The following is a 19,519-nucleotide window of genomic DNA, read 5'->3' as shown; positions in this document are numbered from 1 at the left end:
CCTCCGGAGCAGCCCGCACAGGCCGAAGCATCCCCCCGCCATGGCACAGTCTGGTCTTGAGGGCGCCTGCGGGAGAGAAACCTGGGAAAAACCCCTGGCGGCCAAGTGTGACTCAATGGCCTGCGGGGCTCCTGCCACAGGGGCTGGGGATGGCTTGGAACAGCCCCTGGTGGCAAAGTCTCAACAAATGGCCTCAAGGGCCGCTGCCACAGGGGTTGCTGATGGCTTGGAACAGCCCCTGGTGGCAAAGTCTCAACAAATGGCCTCAAGGGCCTCTGCCACAGCCACTGGTGACTCCTCGGAAAAGCTCCGGGTCACCAAGGCCCGTGGCCTGGCCTCGAGGGCCACTCCCACAGGGAGTGGGGTCACCTCAGAAACGCTCCGGGTCCCAACTCCTGTGCTGTGGCCTCGAGGGAAGACGATCAAAAAAGAACTCTCGAAAACGCTCCTGGTCGACGAGAAAGGAGTTGGCTGCGAGGAGGCTCCTCACAGCACCGCTCTGTCCCGTCCTGCCCAGTCGCCCGCTCCGAGCACGGTGGCGTGGCCGCGTTGCCGCCGACACCTTTATCACCATGGGTCACAAAGGACACCGTCCCATCCCCGGGGCGACGGCCACCGTGTCACAAAGGGCCCTGTGACACACTGCCATGTGCCCTGGGGCCTCCCCCAGCCCGGCCAACCTGCCCCAGCTCGGAAGGAATCCATTCCCAAAAGCATCTGCAGCCACTGGGGGCAAGGCTTGGCATCTGTGCCAAGGCAGAAGCTGTGGCTCCTTCCTGCCATCATTTCTTCATGGAAAGCTTGACCTGCAGCACAAAAACACCTGGGCTGGCAAGGCACAGAGAAGAATGTGGCATTTAATTCTTCTATAGTCAGGAAAGCCTGACTTCCCATTCCTCAGTACAAGGAGCTGAAGGAAATTGCAAACTTCCCAATTCACCGAATTGGGAGGACCCAAGAACGTCAAATATTTGGAAGTTTGCTTCCCATCTCAAAGCTGCAGCTCATTTACTTGCACGTGGTCCATTGAGAGTCAACTTCCAAACATGAACAGAGACAAAAAATCTGGGCATTGATTGGTTTGCAAACGCTTTTCTTGCAGGGGATCAGAATATGACTCTTAAAACCAGGGAAAAATAAAACTACCCAGAATGATCACAGCTGAAGCTAAAATGCATTTCAGAAGGAACATCAACACCCACACCCCACACATCCCCCTCAGCACCTTCCCAGTCAGGAATTTCCTCCCAATCTCTAGGAGTCGAAGAAGTCAGGAGTTTGCTTGGCAGTGACAGGATTGTCCAGAACTAACATAGAAGTTGAGCTGGGGAGAAAAGGGGACTTAAATGCTGCTTGACAGGAGCAATATTGCAGCAGCTGTCAGCAGTACACGGGAGGAATTGTCAGGGATGCACTTGGGGCTGCTTGGGCTTGCAATGAGTTGAGAACTTTCCGGAAAAACCTGTCCCTCCCAGGCACTGAAGTGGCTGCAGGGGGACAGTGTCACAAGGGGGTTGTCACCTGTCGGTGCCCTCCAGGTGTGCTTCAGTGGGGTGCCAAGGATGCTGGCTTTGTCCCCAAAGAGCCCACTACTCATTTCTTCAGGAGAAAAGAGGTTTGTGGGCAGTAGAGGTGTTGGGACAGCTTCCTTCTCCCGACCAGCTGGCTGGGAGCAAGCTGGATGCACTTGGGAAAGGCTGGGTGGATGGTGAGGTGTGGATGGAGGGATCCCCATGGATCTGCAGAGCAGAAGGCTGGAAGAGAGATGTTTTCAGGGAGCTTTTCTGAGGAGTGGCTTTTCTGAGGGAGCTGTGGGGGCTCAGCCTGGAGAAAAGGAGGCTCAGGGGGGACCTTCTGGCTCTGCAACTCCCTGACAGGAGGGGGCTATTTTGGAAAATTTTTCATGGAAAGGACTGCCCAGCACTGGCACAGCTGCCCAGAGCAGTGCTGGAGTCCCCATCCCTGGAGGGATTTCAAAGCCATTTGGACGTGGTGCTTGTGGCCATGGGTCAGTGGTGGCCTTGGCAGTGCTGGGGGAACAGCTGGATTTCATGATCATGGGGGGCTTTTACAACCTTAATGATTCCAGGATTGTTCTGGATCACCTGAAGGAAATCTGTGTGCCCCACTGGTGTTCTGCTCTCCCTTGCCTTGTGCAGCAGCAGCTGCAGGAGGGATATTGGAGCTGGGACGTGCAGCCGTGCTGGAGAGAGGGCTTCAGCCTGTCCAGCCTGCTGTAGCAAAGGGATTGAGTCAGCTCCACGTGGATTTGGGGTCTGTTTTGTGTGCTCCCTGCCAGGAGATCTCGGAGGGCAGCACACTGGTTAAGCTCTGCCAGAAGGGCATGGGAGGCAGGCGAGAATCCTGCCAAAAACCTGTGCCAGCTGGGAGTGGGGGGAATGTGCTGCTGCAGTGAGAGGCCTGGTCTGGGTCGATCATCACAGGGGAGCTTGAAGTGACTCCATTCAGGAGCATCCTAAATGCTCCTGGGTTAGGAGCATCTTCCTAGGAGATAAACTTGCCAGCTGAGGGCTCTGCAGGCTGGGAGATGCTGCTGCCATGGGATAAAACAAAGGGGAAGCATCAGTGTAAAATATTTATGGTGAGGCCCTGGCACAGGTTGCCCAGAGCTGTGGCTGCCCCTGGATCCCTGGAAGTGTCCAAGGCCAGGTTGGATGGGGCTTGGAGCAACCAAGGATAGTGGTGGAAGGTGTTCCTGCCCATGGCAGAGGGTTGAATGAGATGGTCTTTAAGGTCTCTTCCAACCCAAACTGTTCTGTAGTTCTATGCTGATATTTTGACAAGATATAAAGTGCAGATTTTACATACCTGGCAGTAAAATCCAGGCTGATGGTGTTTCTCCTGAGTTCAGGGAAGCCCGTGGATGATGGAGATGGTACCCAGCTGGCCTTGCAATCCGTGATTCCAGTAGAACAGTGGTTCTTCCTTGCCATGGGAGGCTCAAAACCCACCCCACATCACCCTCAGCTTCCTCAGTAATAAATACTGGCAGACAGGGTCTGTGTGAGGAAAAGTGTCAGGAAAAGCAGATGGGATCACAGAGGGTTTGCAGGGATCCCAGACCAGGATACGTTTGTTTATTCATGTGCTGTAAGTTTCATCTTATGAGTAAATAAATTTTTGGGACTGTTCACCTGAGTTTAAGATGCCAAAGAATGTGCAGTCTTTGGAAATACACACAGGGAAAGTTGTAAGGGACATGTCAGGGATATTCCATGCTTTCTGTGTTGAAATGGGGAAGTTTTCCTGCTGGGGCTCAGTGTCCGGATTTTGTATGAATGTTTTGGAGTTTCTGAGATATTGAGGAGTGAACAGAATGGAACTTTTCCATACCCCATCCTTGAGACTCATGGGGTGGTGGGGGGGGCAGTGGCTAATGAGGATTAGGTCAACAATTGCAATTGAGTTTTGACTCTGGAGGGTTGGGATACAATGTTTAAGCCAGGAGATGATGTGGGAATTGTCCGAATCACAGCAAACTGACTCCTCAAAGTGATGGGGCAGCATTAGTCAAGAGTGGCCTGGGTGTCTGGGGGCTGTAGCAGCCACTGTTACATCAGTGAGCATGTACCTATGAGTTTGTAACCAGCAGTCACTTCATATCATAAAAGTCATACAGTCCTCTTTAGGGTGTTGAAAATACCTGCCACAAACTTACTTTGTGGCTATCAAACTGGACCAGGATAAAACAGCTGTTCATAATAACTGTACTCAACAGTTGTGTCTGCAGGTTAACCTGCTGTATGATTCAATGTTGTAGTTATTGTTAGTCCTTAGGGTTCAACATTACATGCAAGCAGCAGAGACTTAACAGGATGGAATCCTTTTCAGTCTCTGAAGGGGGAAATGTAGCCTGAAACCTCTGTTATATAGCTTACTAATATAGAAATGATGCCCTTGTAGCAGTTTTCTAAGATGCTTCGTGAAGTGTTTCAACAGACAGGAATTTCTAATGAGATAAGAAGGCTCCTCTCCCTGTAAAAATGCCCTGAGAAAGAGATATAACAACCAGCAAAGCCAGTCAAAGGAGCCTGAAGCCATTCCAGAAGGCTGGTGGTGTCCCAAAGGCCTGAGGCCAGGAAAGGGACAAGAGGAGGATGAGGAAGATAGAGGTGTTTTTGAGACCCAGGAGGGGTGTCAGAGGCGTGGTGAGGGCGGTGCTGTGGGAGGGGTGGTTTGGGAAGTGGGTGTAACAGGTGATGTCACGTTAGATGTTATAGTATAAAACTACAGCACCTCTGTAACTCAGCGTGCCTACTTTGGAAAGGATTCCTACACACCCAGAGTGCTGGAAATAAAGAATGCTTTGCTTTCTAGTACTCAAAAAGGAGTGTTAGAGGGTTCTTTCTGGAATCAGGGCTGCCTTGGCTGCCCCAGCTCCAAGGGGACACGGGGGACAGGAACAGGTCGTGCTGCCATGGGGAAGGGGGGAATCATGTTTTAAGCTGCCTTCAAAAAAGCAATTAAAAACTTGGACTTCTAGAACAATCCCTGTGCTGTAATTCCTGACAGATCCCACGGGTTTATCCTGACTCTCAGCCCCTGCTCCTCCTCCCCTCCCCAGGGTAAGCTCTGCACAGCCAGGCTGGGGGTGGGAGCAGACGGTGGGATCTGGGCCTGCACCTTCCCTCTCTCCAGAGCCAAGGGAATGTCTGGGGGGAAATAAAATTCTGCCTTCTCAAAGGAAGCATTTTGCACTGAAACTGCCCTCCTGGAAACTCCAGCCCCTGCCAGAGGCCTGGGGCAGGAAGGAGCTGAACACCACGGAGTTCTGCTGCCCCAGATCCCGGCACCTTTGCCCAGGGGTGAGGAACGAGAGAACCAACGGCTTGGGAGGACATTCCTGACCAAATGCCAGCAATTTACTTCCATGTTTGTATGCTATTGGTATCAGAGTCCATCTAAACCACGCTGCAGGACCTGGCCCTTGCTGCCCTGCCCCGTGGAAACAATTCAGTCCCAGTAACACCAGTTGTGGGTCTGTGTCCGTCTGTCCCAGCTCCAGGTGCTGGTCCTGACTGCACCAGTTTGGGGGTGAGAACCCCCAGCATAGAATCACTTCTTCTTCCTGTTCAGGAGATGAGGTGCAGACACTTTCACCTTACCAGGAATATTCCTTGACAAATCGGTGTCCTAGAAAACAGTGAAGAGGAGAAATGGGACATGGCAGAAAAGCATTTACAGGCACCTTCCTGAGCCCTGAGCACAGGGATGACACATTTCCCACAGTGAGGGCCACAGGACACACCTCCAACCTGAACTGCACCTGCCCCTGCCACAGGAGTTCCCCCTCCCAAAACGAGAGGATTTCTTGGAAGATGTTGCTTTTGCCAGATAAGTTATTTTAGATCAGGAGTGACACAAAACAGAAACCCAAGGCCCAGAAACTGAGGCTCAATTTCTAATGGCTCTTCCCAGCCTAAGCAGCACAGGGTGCCCAGAGAAGCTGTGGATTTCCATCCCTGGAGGTGTCCAAGGCCAGGTTGGATGGGGCTTGGAGAAACCTGGGATAGTGGAAGGTGTCCCTGCCCATGGCTGGGGATAGAACTGGATGGGCTTTAAGATTCCTTCCAACCCAAACCATCCTGGGACTCTCTGACCTCCCCCAGCAGTGGTAAAAAAACCCCAAAACAACCAACAGGACACTCAATTTTGCAGCATTTCCCCCTCAAAGTGGACATTTTGCTGCTGCTGTTACATTTGCACAAGAGAAATTCTGCAGAAGAAGGAGTCACCTTCACGCTGCGGAACAGGTCTTTCTCTCTTGCACTGGCTTCTTTGGACTGCATAAAATTGTGCAAGGCGATCTTGGCAGCTGTAAAAACACAGGGAAGAGTGAAACAGCTTGGAAAACCACACTGGCTTCACCAGGCAGAGCAGGGAAAAGGATTCAGGGCTTTCAGACCTTACCTTTGCCCTTCTTTTGGGTGCCCGGAGTGAGCTTGACTTTATACCTGCCCAAAGAAAAGGTTTCTCTGAGTAAAACACAGGCTGTCACCAAATCCTACCCCAAAAAAGTGCTGCCACTCACTTGTAGTTGGTCATGGCTGTGTAGGGAGCACAGATGGGGACAGCAAATAGCAGGATGTCCTCGGGATGGGGCTGCCCAGTCAGGGGGTCCAGCAGGGCCTCACCGTCCTGAGGGACAGAGAGCTTCACTGGGACCAGATCGTGTCCTCCAGGCCCTCCCTGCTGGGCTTACTGGGGATTGAAGGGTCCCTGCCATGGCAGGCATTGAAACCAGGTGGTCTTTGAGGTCCCTTCCAAGCCAAACCATTCCGTGATTCCATGAGTGATTGATCACAGGATCACTCACTTCATTGGCATTGAACCACCAAGCCACGATTCATGACTGACCCTCTTTGATTACTGAAATCACATCATTGGATGGATCTTAGTTTTGGGGCCCCCAAATGTTGTTACATCTTCACAGGGTCACCATCAGCTCCCCCCCAACAGACACCTCCTTCATGAAAGAATTTAAAGGAATTCACTTATTCCCAGCCTCGGGCAACACCCACAGCCTGTAATTACAGAAAAGTTGGAAGCAGTTTTAGAGGTAAAGAAACTTCCAAACTAAAGAACCACCTGCCCTGCACACTGTGTCATCCTCCAGCCCAGAGCCACCTCTCCTGGGGGTGCCAGCACCTCCAGAGGCAAAAACAAGGGACAAACATCCATGGAGCCAGCTCTGGTTTAATAGAGGCTGGGGAGATGAGCAGGGCAGGAAGAAAAGGAGGTTATTTTTAGAAAATACAATTAAGCTGGGTTCAAACAGCCCAGGGGGGCTCCTGGAGGGCTCCCACAGGAACACAGCCTTGGCCTCCACACTTCTGCAGCTGCAGACAAACATTTACCTCCACTCCTGGCTGATCCTGGTCCTGCTCCTCCTGCACACAAACAAAGGACAGTCAGAGCTGCAGGGAGCACACAGTTGCTCCTTCCTCCCCCTGACCCGGGGGACAATCAGTGCTTTATCAGCAGAACCCAGAAAGCCACATTCTCCCTGCCAGGAGAGCTGGACTCGTTGCAAAGCAAAGGTAAAACCATTTTGACGTGGGTGGGGGGTGGAGTGTTTCTTCCCACCCTCCGGTTTGCCTGGCACACGCCAGGCTGGGAGGGAGAGATGAGGCCCAGAGATACCAACTCCCCACAGCAGAGCTGGGAGCTCAGGTACAGCTCAGCTGAGTGGGAGGTGTTGACTGCCCTGGATCCTGGGACTCCTCCAAGCCCCAGTTGTGGCTGTGCTGAGAACAGGACATGCACAGGGATTGCTGCAGGGCTTTGGGAAACCAACGGGCTCCCTGAGCTGTGCCATTTGGCACAGAGCTCTCCAGAGTTCCCAAAAACCACAAGGAGCAGCTCAGCTCCCTCGCAGTGCCAGGAGAGCACTCCTCTCTGGGGAGGCTTTTCTGCAGGGGTCTGTGGGCAGATGGGAATGGAGCATCAACACATGTGGAGCAGCTCAGCTGTGGGCACACCAACTATGGGCAACTGGGTTGTAACACTCTCAGCTTTCCAGTTCTTGAAAATCCCAGCTTTGGTGAATGGGAAAGGCGGGTACTCTGGGGGTGTCCATCCCTGTTCCATCCCTGCGGGTGCAGGGAGAGCTCCGGGATCCCAGCACGGACCCCGCAGCTCAGAGGTCCCGGCTCAGGGCGGACACCCTGGATACCAGGAGGTATCCCCGGCTCAGGGATCCCAGCGCCGGGCTGGCACAGACCCACCAGCGATGGGTTTGGCATCCCCAGGTTTTCCAGCCGTGCAGCCAAGCCACCGACCACAGGGAGAGCTCGACCCGGGGCGCTTTCCTGGCAGCCGTGGTGGAGGGATGAGCGTGTCACCTGGATGCTCAGGACAACAGGTAGGTGACATCCCTTGAGCTGTCTCAGAGGCAGCTCCGTGATGTGTGTCCAGTGCCAGCTGCCTTCCAGGGACTTTGAGGGGCTGGTCCCCAAGGACACAGTAAATGGGGCAGTAGGGCAGCAGCAGTGGGTGATGCTGATTCCACCGGGGAAGTGGTGGAAATGCAGCAGATGGTGATTCCAGCAGGTGGTGATTGTGTCAGGGAAGTGGTGGACTCATCATCCCTGGAAGTGTTCAAGAAATGTGTGGATGTGGCGTATGGGGCGTAGCTAAATGGTGGGCTTGGCAGTGCTGGGGGAATGGTTGGACTTGATGGTGTCCAAGGCCTTTCCCAGTGTTAATGATTCCATGATTCCATGCTGTGGGCTGTCTGCTGTTGGCAGGAATGGGAGCACTCCTGGGCAGAGGGAAAGGCTGCAGCGTGTCTCTCCTGCAGCCTTGGCTAAAAAGAGCCAGTGGGGCTCCTGGGTGCTGGGAAGCAGGATCTGGAAGTAAAAATGAAAGGGAAACTCTGGGAAGTGGCAGGAGAAGGGGCAGCGTGGGAGCATCACTGCAAAACCCAGCGAGGCAAAGCACAGCAGGCAACAGGCTGGGATGTGCTTGAATGTTCCTCAGAGAAGGATCCTTGTGCTGCAAGATGTTCCCACAGCCACCCCTGTAGGCACCCTGATCCCTGATTCCAGCATGTCTCTTAAATTTGCACTGGAAGTCAGGGGGTCAGAGGCTGGCAGAGGAGCTCTGTTCTCAGGGCACACGCAGTGCCAGCTGTGCTTGCAGTCTTCAGAGCTGCCCCAGTGTGGCTTTGCCCCACAGGCTGATGAGTGCCCCTTGCCCTGCCCCTCTACAAAGTGCAACAGAACACAAGGAGGGAAAGGACCACAGAGAGCCAGAGGGAGACATTTGTGCCTCCCTCCCCGAGAACTCCTTGAGAAGCAGTTTCCCAGAGAAGCAAGTCCCTTGCCTCCCCAGGGATGACCCAAGTCTATAGTTTTCTTGGGGAATCCCAGCAAACCCTTAAGCAAGATTTTGGAAGTGCACAGTGTTGTGCAAGTGGCCCTACAGGACAGGCCCCTTTGCAGCCTGAAGTGCCCGTGTCCCAGGGTGTGTGTGCCCATGGCTCAAGGGGCAAAAGAGAGGCAGGAGCGGGCCCGTGAGCTGCGGGGCTGAGGGTTTGTGCCCTTTCAGTTGCACCAAGACACAGATAAGGGGGAGAAAACGAATGTTTATTATTGTGAGGGCAAGGAGAGGGATGAAGTGGGGTCAGGAGAAGGGAATGGAAGGGAGGGAGCCGTCCCTGGGGCTGCAGAGGCCAGGAGCTGCCTGGCCTTGCGGGCTGGCTCAGTTGGGCCCAGCATCAGCTGGAGCTGCAGCCGCGCTGAGAAGTGGTCCCTGGGCTGTGGTGGGGGGCTGTTGCAGGGACATTGGTCGTCTCAGCGGAGCACGTGGAGTTCTCATGGCACGGCTGTAAGTGGCCACGAGTGCAGCTCTCATGTTGGAGACGGAGGGGCAGTCATCATCACTCATGGCTGTAAGGGCTGGAAGAGAGAGGAAGGGAGCCGGGGTCAGAGCGCGGCTGTGCGGGGACCCCAGGAGCCCCTCCTGCCAGGGCCATGCCGGGCAGCTCTTGGCACAGCCAGGAGGGAGCAGGGGCCAAGGGGATGAGCAGGAAAGTGCTGGGCACCAATGGGCACCCTGCCCATGCCATGTGTGTGTGCTCTGGCCACGGTGTGCAGGGAGCAGAGCCCTGTGCAGGCAGGGCAGGGATTGCAGCTCCCTGCCCAGGGTCTGTGCTGGTCCCCGGCAGCCCCCAGGGAGGCCCCTCTGCCCTCACTCACCCTTGAGGATGGGCCACAGGTCTTGCTGCCGCTCCCTCATGTGCCAGCCGGCCACCCCTGGGAACACAGAGGCTGTCAGGGCCCCAGGGGCTCCGCATCGGGAGGCCCCGGGGCTGGGCTGGCAGAGGGCGGCAGCAGCCGCCAGGGCACTCGGGGCTCCCCAGCACATCCCTGGGCCGCATCCTGCTGCCGCTGCAGCAGCCGGGGCTGGGGCCGAGCTGCAGCGGGGCGGGGAGGGACCGCGGCCTTGGGGCTCACCCATGAACCTGACGGCCGCCTCTCGCAGGGGCTCCTGGGGGCTCTGCAGGTAGGGCAGGGCCTGCTGCAGGTGCTCGCCCCTTCTGCTCACGTCCTTTTCCATCTGCAGAGAGCAGGGGGGTGTCTGTGGGGGCAGCAGTGGGCAGGGGCACAGGGCCAGCCCCACACACTGGGCACTGGGGGCTTCTCCAGCCTGGGGCTGGGCCTTTGCACTCTTCCTTACCAGGTAATCACAGAACCTGAAGGGCTGCTCTGTCTTCAGCAGCTGCTCCAGGTCCTTCCTCTGGAGGAAGCTTGCAGCCCAGAGCAGCGCTTCCCGAGCGGCCTGCAGAGCAGCAGAGAGCGGGACATGGCAACACAGCCCAGGGCACAGCCCCTGTGTCCCTGCTCCAAGGCCAGCAGGAGGCTGGAGCCCTTGAGGCCCCAGGGCAGGAGGCAGCCCAGCCCCTGCCACGGGGACACCAGAGCCCAGCAGTGCTCACCTCTGCCACGCCCTGGTTCTCGTCGTGCCAGTGGAAGAACAGTGGGACCAGGCTCTGGCGCACCTGCATCTCCCAGGGCTCTGTTCCCTCTTCCGCCAGCAAGTCCATCACCTCTTGGAAGAGGCAAATGGACAGCAGCTGCACGTGGCTGTTGTCCTGGGGCCAAAGAAGACACAAAGACCTCAGCACTGCCTGCTCCACACCCTCCAGGCCCACGCCTGAAACTCCACCAAGTTTCCTGGCAGCACCCAGTGCCTGTGGCTGGGGGCACAGAGCCTTACGTTGTCAAAGACTGGCCGGAGCGCCTCAGCCAGCCTCGGGGCAGTGGAGCTGAACTCATCACTGTTGTCTCCATCCTGGAGCACATTCAGGAACAAGAAGAGGGTCATGGTGACCAGCTCTCCATCTCCATCCTGCAGCAGCTCCAGGAGGTGCTCAGACAGGCTGCAGATGCCTTTGGCCTGGGTGGAACACAAGGCTGTGCTGGGAAGCCCTGAACAGCTGCCCCACCACCCCCACTCTGGCACTGCAAGCCCACGCTGCTGCCCCGGGGCCCAGAGGCCAAAGGCCTGTCCCACAGGGCCTGGGCAGCTGGAGAGGGAGGCAGGAGATCTGGCAGCAGCTGCCACAGCTCCCGCAGTCCAGCCAACGCCAAGCCACTGCCCTCCCCAGCCCCAGGCTGCCCGTGTGGCTTCAGCCCCTGCCCCCTTCTCACCATTGAGGGATCCCCGCTCAGCACCAGGAGCCCTCGCAGAGCCAGGCGCCGCCTCTCTGGGCACTGGCTCTGCAGGTGCCTTGCCAGGATCTGCAGGACACTGTCATGACAGGTGCTCACATCCAGATAGTCGAGGACCTGGAAGGCAGAGAGCAGTGCCGGGGTGTCCGGGCGGCAGGAGCGCGGAGCCGTCCAGGGCTGGGCCCAGGCAGCAGCACAGGGCGCAGGCACCGTCCCGGGCAGCTGCGGCTGCCAGAGGGCAGAGAGGGGGAGGCAGCGGGGCCAGGCAGCGCTGGCCATCGGGCTCACCTCGACAAGGAAGGCCAGGGCAGGCAGCTCCCAGTGGGGCCCCTCCCTGCTGAGCAGCCCCAGCAGGTGCCTTGCCAGCGGGCCATAGGAGGGGCCCAACACCCAGTGCATCTCCCTGTCAGGGGAAAAAGGGAACCCTCGGCCCTGAGTCGGGTGGGCAAAGCTCTGCCAGCACTGGCTGGGCCATTCCTTGGGGCCAAGGCCCTCTGGCCCACGCCCACGGGGGCTGTGTGGGCTGCCCCGTGCCCAGGGCAGAGATGCCGGGGGCAGAGGGGACAAGGCTGTCTCACCTGGCCAGCAGCCCCACCGCGTAGTGGTGGGTGTCAGCAGAGAGGAGCGCGTCCCAGCCACGCTTGCGCTCCACTGACACCAGCTCCTGGTCCCACTGCAGCCGGCAGAGCAGGGCCCGGATGGTCTGCACCACAAAGCTGTGTGCAGAGCAAAGGCCACGTCACGCTGGAAGCCCTGGGCCCAGCCCCCAGGGCACGGCAGGGAGAGGGGACGGGCATGGAGCACCTGTTGGGGTGGGTGGGAAGGCCGTGTTTCTCCTGGCATCCCGTCCAGAAGGTGCTGACCTCCTGTGGCATCTGCTCTGTGCTCATAGAAACTTGGCAGAGCAGAGCCAGGAGGAGACGAGGGGCATGAACCAAGAGTGCATCTTGGCACTGGGGCTCCTGGACCATCAGCCACAGGGCCAGGGTTGCCTGCAAGAAAGCCACGTGGAGATACCATCAGTGCCCAGAGGGAGGGAGAGGCCAGGGAGAGCCAGGGGGAGCAGCTGGTCTGCTGCCCCTGAACCTGCTCCTCAGCCCCATTTGCAGCCCAAGGCCTGAGGGAGATGCAGCGGTGGGGGAGGATGGAGAGTCGCTGCAGAAACTCACAGCCAGGGCAAAGACATCTACATGGTCCCCGTCGGAGGTGGACACGCTGTGCAGTGGCCAGTCCTCCATCACCCCGAGCAGCGTTGGCAGCACCTTGTGCGCTGTGGTGGCCGAGGAGGCGATGGTCCTCCACAGGATTGCAGCAGCTCTGTGGAGCCAGAGCTCTGGGTCAGGGGGGTCTGGGTCGTGGCAGCTGTGGGGGCCCAGGTGACAGAGCCACGGGGCCTTGAGGGGCAGGGAGGGCACATGGCAGCAGGACTGGGGGCTGACAGGCCAGGGCTGGGAAGTGGAGGGGCCAGAGTGTCCTGGAACTCTGGGTCAGTCTGTCAGAGCAGGAGGGACAGGCTGGATGGGGTGCTGGGTTGTAAAGGCTGGTGAGCCCTGAGGCAGCCAAGCAGCTGGGCCCTGTACCTGTCACACGCTGGGGCACAGTGCAGGAGAGTCATCACCACGTGCCCAGGGTGTGCATGGGCCAGCCTGCGGATGGCAATGGGCGGCCTGACCTCTGCAGACTCCTGGCACGTGAGCCACTGGTGGATGGATCTGACAATGGCCGGCACCTGGAGGGGAGTGGGAGACACTTGGAGAGCTGCCAGAGCCAGCAGGTTGCCCAGCTTGCCGTAGGAAGGGCTTCCCTTCCCACCACACTGTGCTGGCCTCAAAGGCTCTGGGGGCCCGGCAGAGCCGGCTTGAGGGGCCTCAAGACCCCTGGGGGGCTCAAGCCTTGGCCACAGGCTGCTTACTTCATTTGCACTGGAGACACCTTCCTGCTCCAAAACGTCCACACTGGGAGCATCAGTCACACTGTCCATGGGTGTGCAGTCAGTGTCTGCGATGCTCTCAGTCGTGTCATCAGACTTGGCCCCGACATCCGTTGGTGCCGTGTCAGCGCTTGCCTCAGTGTCGGTCAGTGCCGTGTCAGAAGTGGCTGTGCCATCGAATGGTGCCATGTCAGATGTGGCTCTGTCCTCAAGAGGTGCAGTGTCGGTTGCTTCTGTGCCCTCAACTGGTGCCATGTCCGAGTTTGCTGTGCCATCAACCGGTGTCTGGTCAGAGGTGTCTGTGCCATCAACTGGTGCCATGTCACAGCTGGCTGCACAATCAATGGCTGCCATGGTGGTGGTTTCTGTGCCATTAGTTGCTGTCACGTCCGAGGTTGCTGCGCCATCAGTCGGTGCCATGTCACTGTTGGCTGTACAATCAATGGGTGCCATGTCACTGCTGGCTGCACAGTCTCTTGGTGCAGTGCTGACTTCAGGCTCTGGATTGAACTCGACTGCGCTGGTGTCAGGCTGTGCCAGGTCCAGACTGGGAGCATCAGTCACACTGTGCATGGATGTGCAGTCAGTGCTTGCAATGCCCTCAGTTGTGGTGTCAGCCTTGGCCCCGACATCAGTTGGTGCCATGTCAGAGCTTGTGTCGGTGTCGACCAGCGCAGTGTCACAGGTGTCTGTGCCATCCATCGGTGCCGTGTCAGAGGTTTCTGTGCCCTCGGTCTGTACTGTGTCAGAGATGTCTGTGCCATCCATTGGTGCCATGGTAGAGATGGCTGTGCCATCCATTGGTGCCGTGTCAGAGATGTCTGTGCCATTAACCGGTGCCGTGTCAGTGGTTGCTGTGCCCTCGAGCTGTGCCATCTCAGCGGTGTCTGTGCCATCAGTAGGTGCCACGTCACAGTTGGCTGCGCAAGCAATGGCTGCCATGTCGGTGGTTTCTGTGCCATCAATCGCTGACATGTCCGAGGCTGCTGTGCCATCAGTCAGTGCCATGTCACCACTGGCAGCACAATCAATGGGTGCCATGTCACCGCTGGCTGCACAATCAATGGGTGTCATGTCACTGCTGGCAGTACAATCAGTGGGTGCCATGTCACCGCTGGCTGCACAATCAATGGGTGCCATGTCACCGCTGGCTGCACAGTCCCTCGGTGCAGTGCTACCATCAGACTCCGCCTCGAGCTCGGCTGCGCTGGTGTCAGGCTGTGCCGTGAGCTCGGGTGGTGCGGTCGTGGCTGCTCTGCGCCGAACACCCATGAATCTCAGCAACCTCTGCAGGAGAAGAAAGGGCAGGGAAGAGAGGGAAGTGGCATGGAGTGCTCTGACAGCGGTGCCAGGCGGAGCAGGGACAGCAGGCCCAGCCCAGGGGGGGATGGCTGCAGGTACCTGAACTGCCCTGCGCAAGCGGCCACGGGCGCGGTCCTGCTCTTCTGGGCGGTCCCGGCCTGGATCTGGCAAAGAGCGAGTGCAGTCAGAGCTGAGGGGCCGCGGGAGAGGCCAGAGAACACAGCCCAGTTCTGCACTCCACAGGCAGGGCCAGCCCTGGGATGCCCAGGGGATGGAGCACGGATGCCGGGGGGATCAGCCTTGGGCCCTCTTTCCCCCTCCCTTTCCCTGGTCATGTCCAGAGGGGGCGGCAAGGGGCCCAGCTGGCTGCAGCCACCATCCCTGGGGCCCAGCTCCAGCACTCACCCTGCTGCAGTGGCTGGAAGTGCTGCACCTCTTCCTCTTCTAGTTCCTGTGCTGGGCCAGCTCCAGGGCCTCTCCTGTTCTTCCTCTTCCTCCGGAGCAGCCCGCACAGGCCGAAGCATCCCCCCGCCATGGCACAGTCTGGTCTGGAGGGCGCCTGCGGGAGAGAAACCTGGGAAAAACCCCTGGCGGCCAAGTGTGACTCAATGGCCTGCGGGACTCCTGCCACAGGGACTGGGGATGGCTTGGAAAAGCCCCTGGTGGCAGAGTCTCAACAAATGGCCTCAAGGGCCACTGCCACAGGGGCTGGGGATGGATAGCAAAAGCCCCTGGTGGCAAAGTCTCAACAAATGGCCTCAAGGGCCACTGCCACAGGGGCTGGGGATGGATAGCAAAAGCCCCTGGTGGCAAAGTCTCAACAAATGGCCTCAAGGGCCGCTGCCACAGGGGTTGCTGATGGCTTGGAACAGCCCCTGGTGGCAAAGTCTCAACAAATGGCCTCAAGGGCCTCTGCCACAGCCACTGGTGACTCCTCGGAAAAGCTCCGGGTCACCAAGGCCCGTGGCCTGGCCTCGAGGGCCACTCCCACAGGGAGTGGGGTCACCTCAGAAACGCTCCCGGGTCCCCAACTCCTGTGCTGTGGCCTCGAGGGAAGATGATCAAAAAAGAACTCTCAGAAACGCTTCTGGTCGACGAGAAAGGAGTTGGCTGCGAGGAGGCTCCTCACAGCACCGCTCTGTCCCGTCCTGCCCAGTCGCCCGCTCCGAGCACGGTGGCGTGGCCGCGTTGCCGCCGACACCTTTATCACCACGGGTCACAAAGGACACCGTCCCATCCCCGGGGCGACGGCCACCGTGTCACAAAGGGCCCTGTGACACACTGCCATGTGCCCTGGGGCCTCCCCCAGCCCGGCCAACCTGCCCCAGCTTGGAAGGAATCCATCCCAAAAGCAGCTGCAGCCACTGGGGGCAAGGCTTGGCATCTGTGCCAAGGCAGAAGCTGTGGTTCCCTCCTGCCATCATTTCTTCATGGAAGGCTTGACCTGCAGCACAAAAACACCTGGGCTGGCAAGGCACAGAAGAATGTGGCATTTAATCCTCCTATAGTCAGGAAAGCCTGACTTCCCATTCCTCAGTACAAGGAGCTGAAGGAAATTGCAAACTTCCCAATGTTACCGAATTGGGAGGACCCAAGAACGTCAAATATTTGGAAGTTCGCTTCCCATCTCAAACCTGCAGCTCATTTGCCTGCACGTGGTCCATTGAGAGTCAACTTCCAAACATGAACAGAGACAAAAAATCTGGGCATTGATTGGTTTGCAAACGCTTTTCTTGCAGGGGATCAGAATATGACTCTTAAAACCAGGGAAAAATAAAACGACTCAGAATGATCACAGCTGAAGCTAAAATGCATTTCAGAAGGAACATCAACACCCACACCCCACACATCCCCCTCAGCACCTTCTCAGTCAGGAATTTCCTCCCAATCTCTAGGAGTTGAAGAAGTCAGGAGTTTGCTTGGCAGTGATAGGATTCCATAGAACTAACACAGAAGCTGAGCTGGGGAGAAAAGGGGACTTAAATGCTGCTTGACAGGAGCAATATTGCAGCAGCTGTCAGGAGTACACGGGAGGAATTGTCAGGGATGCACTTGGGGCTGCTTGGGCTTGCAATGAGTTGAGAACTTTCCGGACAAACCTGTCCCTCCCAGGCTGCAGGGGGACAGTGTCACCAGGGGGTTGTCACCGCAGGGTCGGTGCCCTCCAGGTGTGCTTCAGTGGGAGGCCAAGGATGCTGGCTTTGTCCCTAAAGAGCCCATTTCTCATTTCTTCAGGAGAAAAGAGGTTTTTGGGCAGTAGAGGTGTTGGGACAGCTTCCTTCTCCTGACCAGCTGGCTGGGAGCAAGCTGGATGCACTTGAGAAAGGTTGGGTGGATGGTGAGGTGTGGATGGAGGGATCCCCATGGATCTGCAGAGCAGAAGGCTGGAAGAGAGATGTTTTCAGGGAGCTTTTCTGAGGAGCGGCTTTTCTGAGGGAGCTGTGGGGGCTCAGCCTGGAGAAAAGGAGGCTCAGGGGGGACCTTCTGGCTCTGCAACCCCCTGACAGGAGGATGGAGCCAGGGGGGATGGGGCTCTGCTCTCAGGGAACAAGGGGTAGGATGAGAGGAGACAGCCTTAAGTTATGCCAGGGAGGTTTAAATTGGCTATTTTGGAAAATTTTTCATGGAAAGGACTGCCCAGCACCGGCACAGCTGCCCAGAGCAGTGCTGGAGTCCCCATCCCTGGAGGGATTTCAAAGCCATTTGGATGTGGTGCTTGTGGCCATGGGTCAGTGGTGGCCTTGGCAGTGCTGGGGGAACAGCTGGATTTCATGATCATGGGGGGCTTTTACAACCTTAATGATTCCAGGATTGTTCTGGATCACCTGAAGGAAATCTGTGTGTCCCACTGGTGTTCTGCTCTCCCTTGCCTTGTGCAGCAGCAGCTGCAGGAGGGATATTGGAGCTGGGACGTGCAGCCGTGCTGGAGAGAGAGCTTCAGCCTGTCCAGCCTGCTGTAGCAAAGGGATTGAGTCAGCTCCACGTGGATTTGGGGTCTGTTTTGTGTGCTCCCTGCCAGGAGATCTGGGAGGGCAGCACACTGGTTAAGCTCTGCCAGAAGGGCATGGGAGGCAGGCGAGAATCCTGCCAAAAACCTGTACCAGCTGGGAGTGGGGGGAATGTGCTGCTGCAGTGAGAGGCCTGATCTGGTTCAATCATCACAGGGGAGCTCGAAGTGACTCCATTCAGGAGCATCCTAAATGCTCCTGGGTTAGGAGCATCTTCCTAGGGAGATAAACTTGCCAGCTGAGGGCTCTGCAGGCTGGGAGATGCTGCTGCCATGGGATAAAACAAAGGGGAAGCATCAGTGTAAAATATTTATGGTGAGGCCCTGGCACAGGTTGCCCAGAGAAGCTGTGGCTGCCCCTGGATCCCTGGAAGTGTTCCAGGCCAGGTTGGATGGGGCTTGGAGCAACCAAGGATAGTGGTGGAAGGTGTTCCTGCCCATGGCAGAGGGTTGAATGAGATGGTCTTTAAGGTCTCTCCCAACCCAAACTGTTCTGTAGTTCTATGCTGATATTTTGACAAGATATAAAGTGCAGATTTTACATACCTGGCAGTAAAATCCAGGCTGATGGTGTTTCTCCTGAGTTCAGGGAAGCCCGTGGATGATGGAGATGGTACCCAGCTGGCCTTGCAATCCATGAACAGTGGTTCTTCCTTGCCATGGGAGGCTCAAAACCCACCCCACATCACCCTCAGCTTCCTCAGTAATAAATACTGGCAGACAGGGTCTGTGTGAGGAAAAGTGTCAGGAAAAGCAGATGGGATCACAGAGGGTTTGCAGGGATCCCAGACCAGGATACGTTTGTTTATTCATGTGCTGTAAGTTTCATCTTATGAGTAAATAAATTTTTGGGACTGTTCACCTGAGTTTAAGATGCCAAAGAATGTGCAGCCTTTGGAAATACACACAGGGAAAGTTGTAAGGGACATGTCAGGGATATTCCATGCTTTCTGTGTTGAAATGGGGAAGTTTTCCTGCTGGGGCTCAGTGTCCGGATTTTGTATGAATGTTTTGGAGTTTCTGAGATATTGAGGAGTGAACAGAATGGAAGAACTTTTCCATACCCCATCCTTGAGACTCATGGGGTGGTGGGGGGGGCAGTGGCTAATGAGGATTAGGTCAACCATTGCAATCGATTTTTGACTCTGGAGGGTTGGGATACAATGTTTAAGCCAGGAGATGATGTGGGAATTGTCCGAATCACAGCAAACTGACTCCTCAAAGTGATGGGGCAGCATTAGTCAAGAGTGGCCTGGGTGTCTGGGGGCTGTAGCAGCCACTGTTACATCAGTGAGCATGTACCTATGAGTTTGTAACCAGCAGTCACTTCATATCATAAAAGTCATACAGTCCTCTTTAGGGTGTTGAAAATACCTGCCACAAACTTACTTTGTGGCTATCAAACTGGACCAGGATAAAACAGCTGTTCATAATAACTGTACTCAACAGTTGTGTCTGCAGGTTAACCTGCTGTATGATTCAATGTTGTAGTTATTGTTAGTCCTTAGGGTTCAACATTACATGCAAGCAGCAGAGACTTAACAGGATGGAATCCTTTTCAGTCTCTGAAGGGGGGAAATGTAGCCTGAAACCTCTGTTATATAGCTTACTAATATAGAAATGATGCCCTTGTAGCAGTTTTCTAAGATGCTTCGTGAAGTGTTTCAACAGACAGGAATTTCTAATGAGATAAGAAGGCTCCTCTCCCTGTAAAAATGCCCTGAGAAAGAGATATAACAACCAGCAAAGCCAGTCAAAGGAGCCTGAAGCCATTCCAGAAGGCTGGTGTTGTCCCAAAGGCCCGAGGCCAGGAAAGGGACAGAGGAGGTTGATGAAGATAGAGGTGTTTTTGAGACCCAGGAGGGGTGTCAGAGGCGTGGTGAGGGCGGTGCTGTGGGAGGGATGGTTTGGGAAGTGGGTGTAACAGGTGATGTCACGTTAGATGTTATAGTATAAAACTACAGCACCTCTATAACTCAGCGTGCCTACTTTGGAAAGGATTCCTACACACCCAGAGTGCTGGAAATAAAGAATGCTTTGCTTTCTAGTACTCAAAAAGGAGTGTTAGAGGGTTCTTTCTGG

The 19,519-nt window shown here is 56.4% G+C and overlaps 1 protein-coding gene and 1 long non-coding RNA gene across 2 annotated transcripts in view; both read right to left on the bottom strand.

Annotated features, from left to right (window-relative positions):
• Nucleotides 1-4,852: 4,852 nt before the first annotated feature.
• LOC116788889 lies at nt 4,853-6,133 on the bottom strand. Its single transcript, XR_004357790.1, has 4 exons — nt 6,053-6,133; nt 5,932-5,975; nt 5,757-5,836; nt 4,853-5,154 (listed from the first exon to the last, which is right to left on the bottom strand). It is a non-coding gene; the product is annotated as an uncharacterized LOC116788889 (long non-coding RNA).
• Nucleotides 6,134-9,089: 2,956 nt separating this feature from the next.
• LOC116788859 (maestro heat-like repeat-containing protein family member 6) overlaps nt 9,090-19,519 on the bottom strand; it is a 946,858-nt gene continuing 936,428 nt past the window's right edge. The window contains exons 11-15 of the mRNA XM_032692061.1: nt 10,463-10,618; nt 10,204-10,305; nt 9,981-10,083; nt 9,723-9,779; nt 9,090-9,422 (exon numbers count right to left, since the gene is read on the bottom strand). Coding sequence (XP_032547952.1) covers nt 9,226-9,422; nt 9,723-9,779; nt 9,981-10,083; nt 10,204-10,305; nt 10,463-10,618 — 615 coding nt within the window. The 3' untranslated portion in view covers nt 9,090-9,225. The remainder of the gene's footprint in view (nt 9,423-9,722; nt 9,780-9,980; nt 10,084-10,203; nt 10,306-10,462; nt 10,619-19,519) is intronic.

The sequence above is a fragment of the Chiroxiphia lanceolata genome, chromosome 6, assembly GCF_009829145.1.
Source record: "Chiroxiphia lanceolata isolate bChiLan1 chromosome 6, bChiLan1.pri, whole genome shotgun sequence".
Classification (NCBI taxonomy): Eukaryota; Metazoa; Chordata; class Aves; order Passeriformes; family Pipridae; genus Chiroxiphia; species Chiroxiphia lanceolata.
The sequence above is the reverse complement of the archived record's forward strand: the minus strand, read 5'-3'. Positions and strand labels throughout refer to the sequence as shown.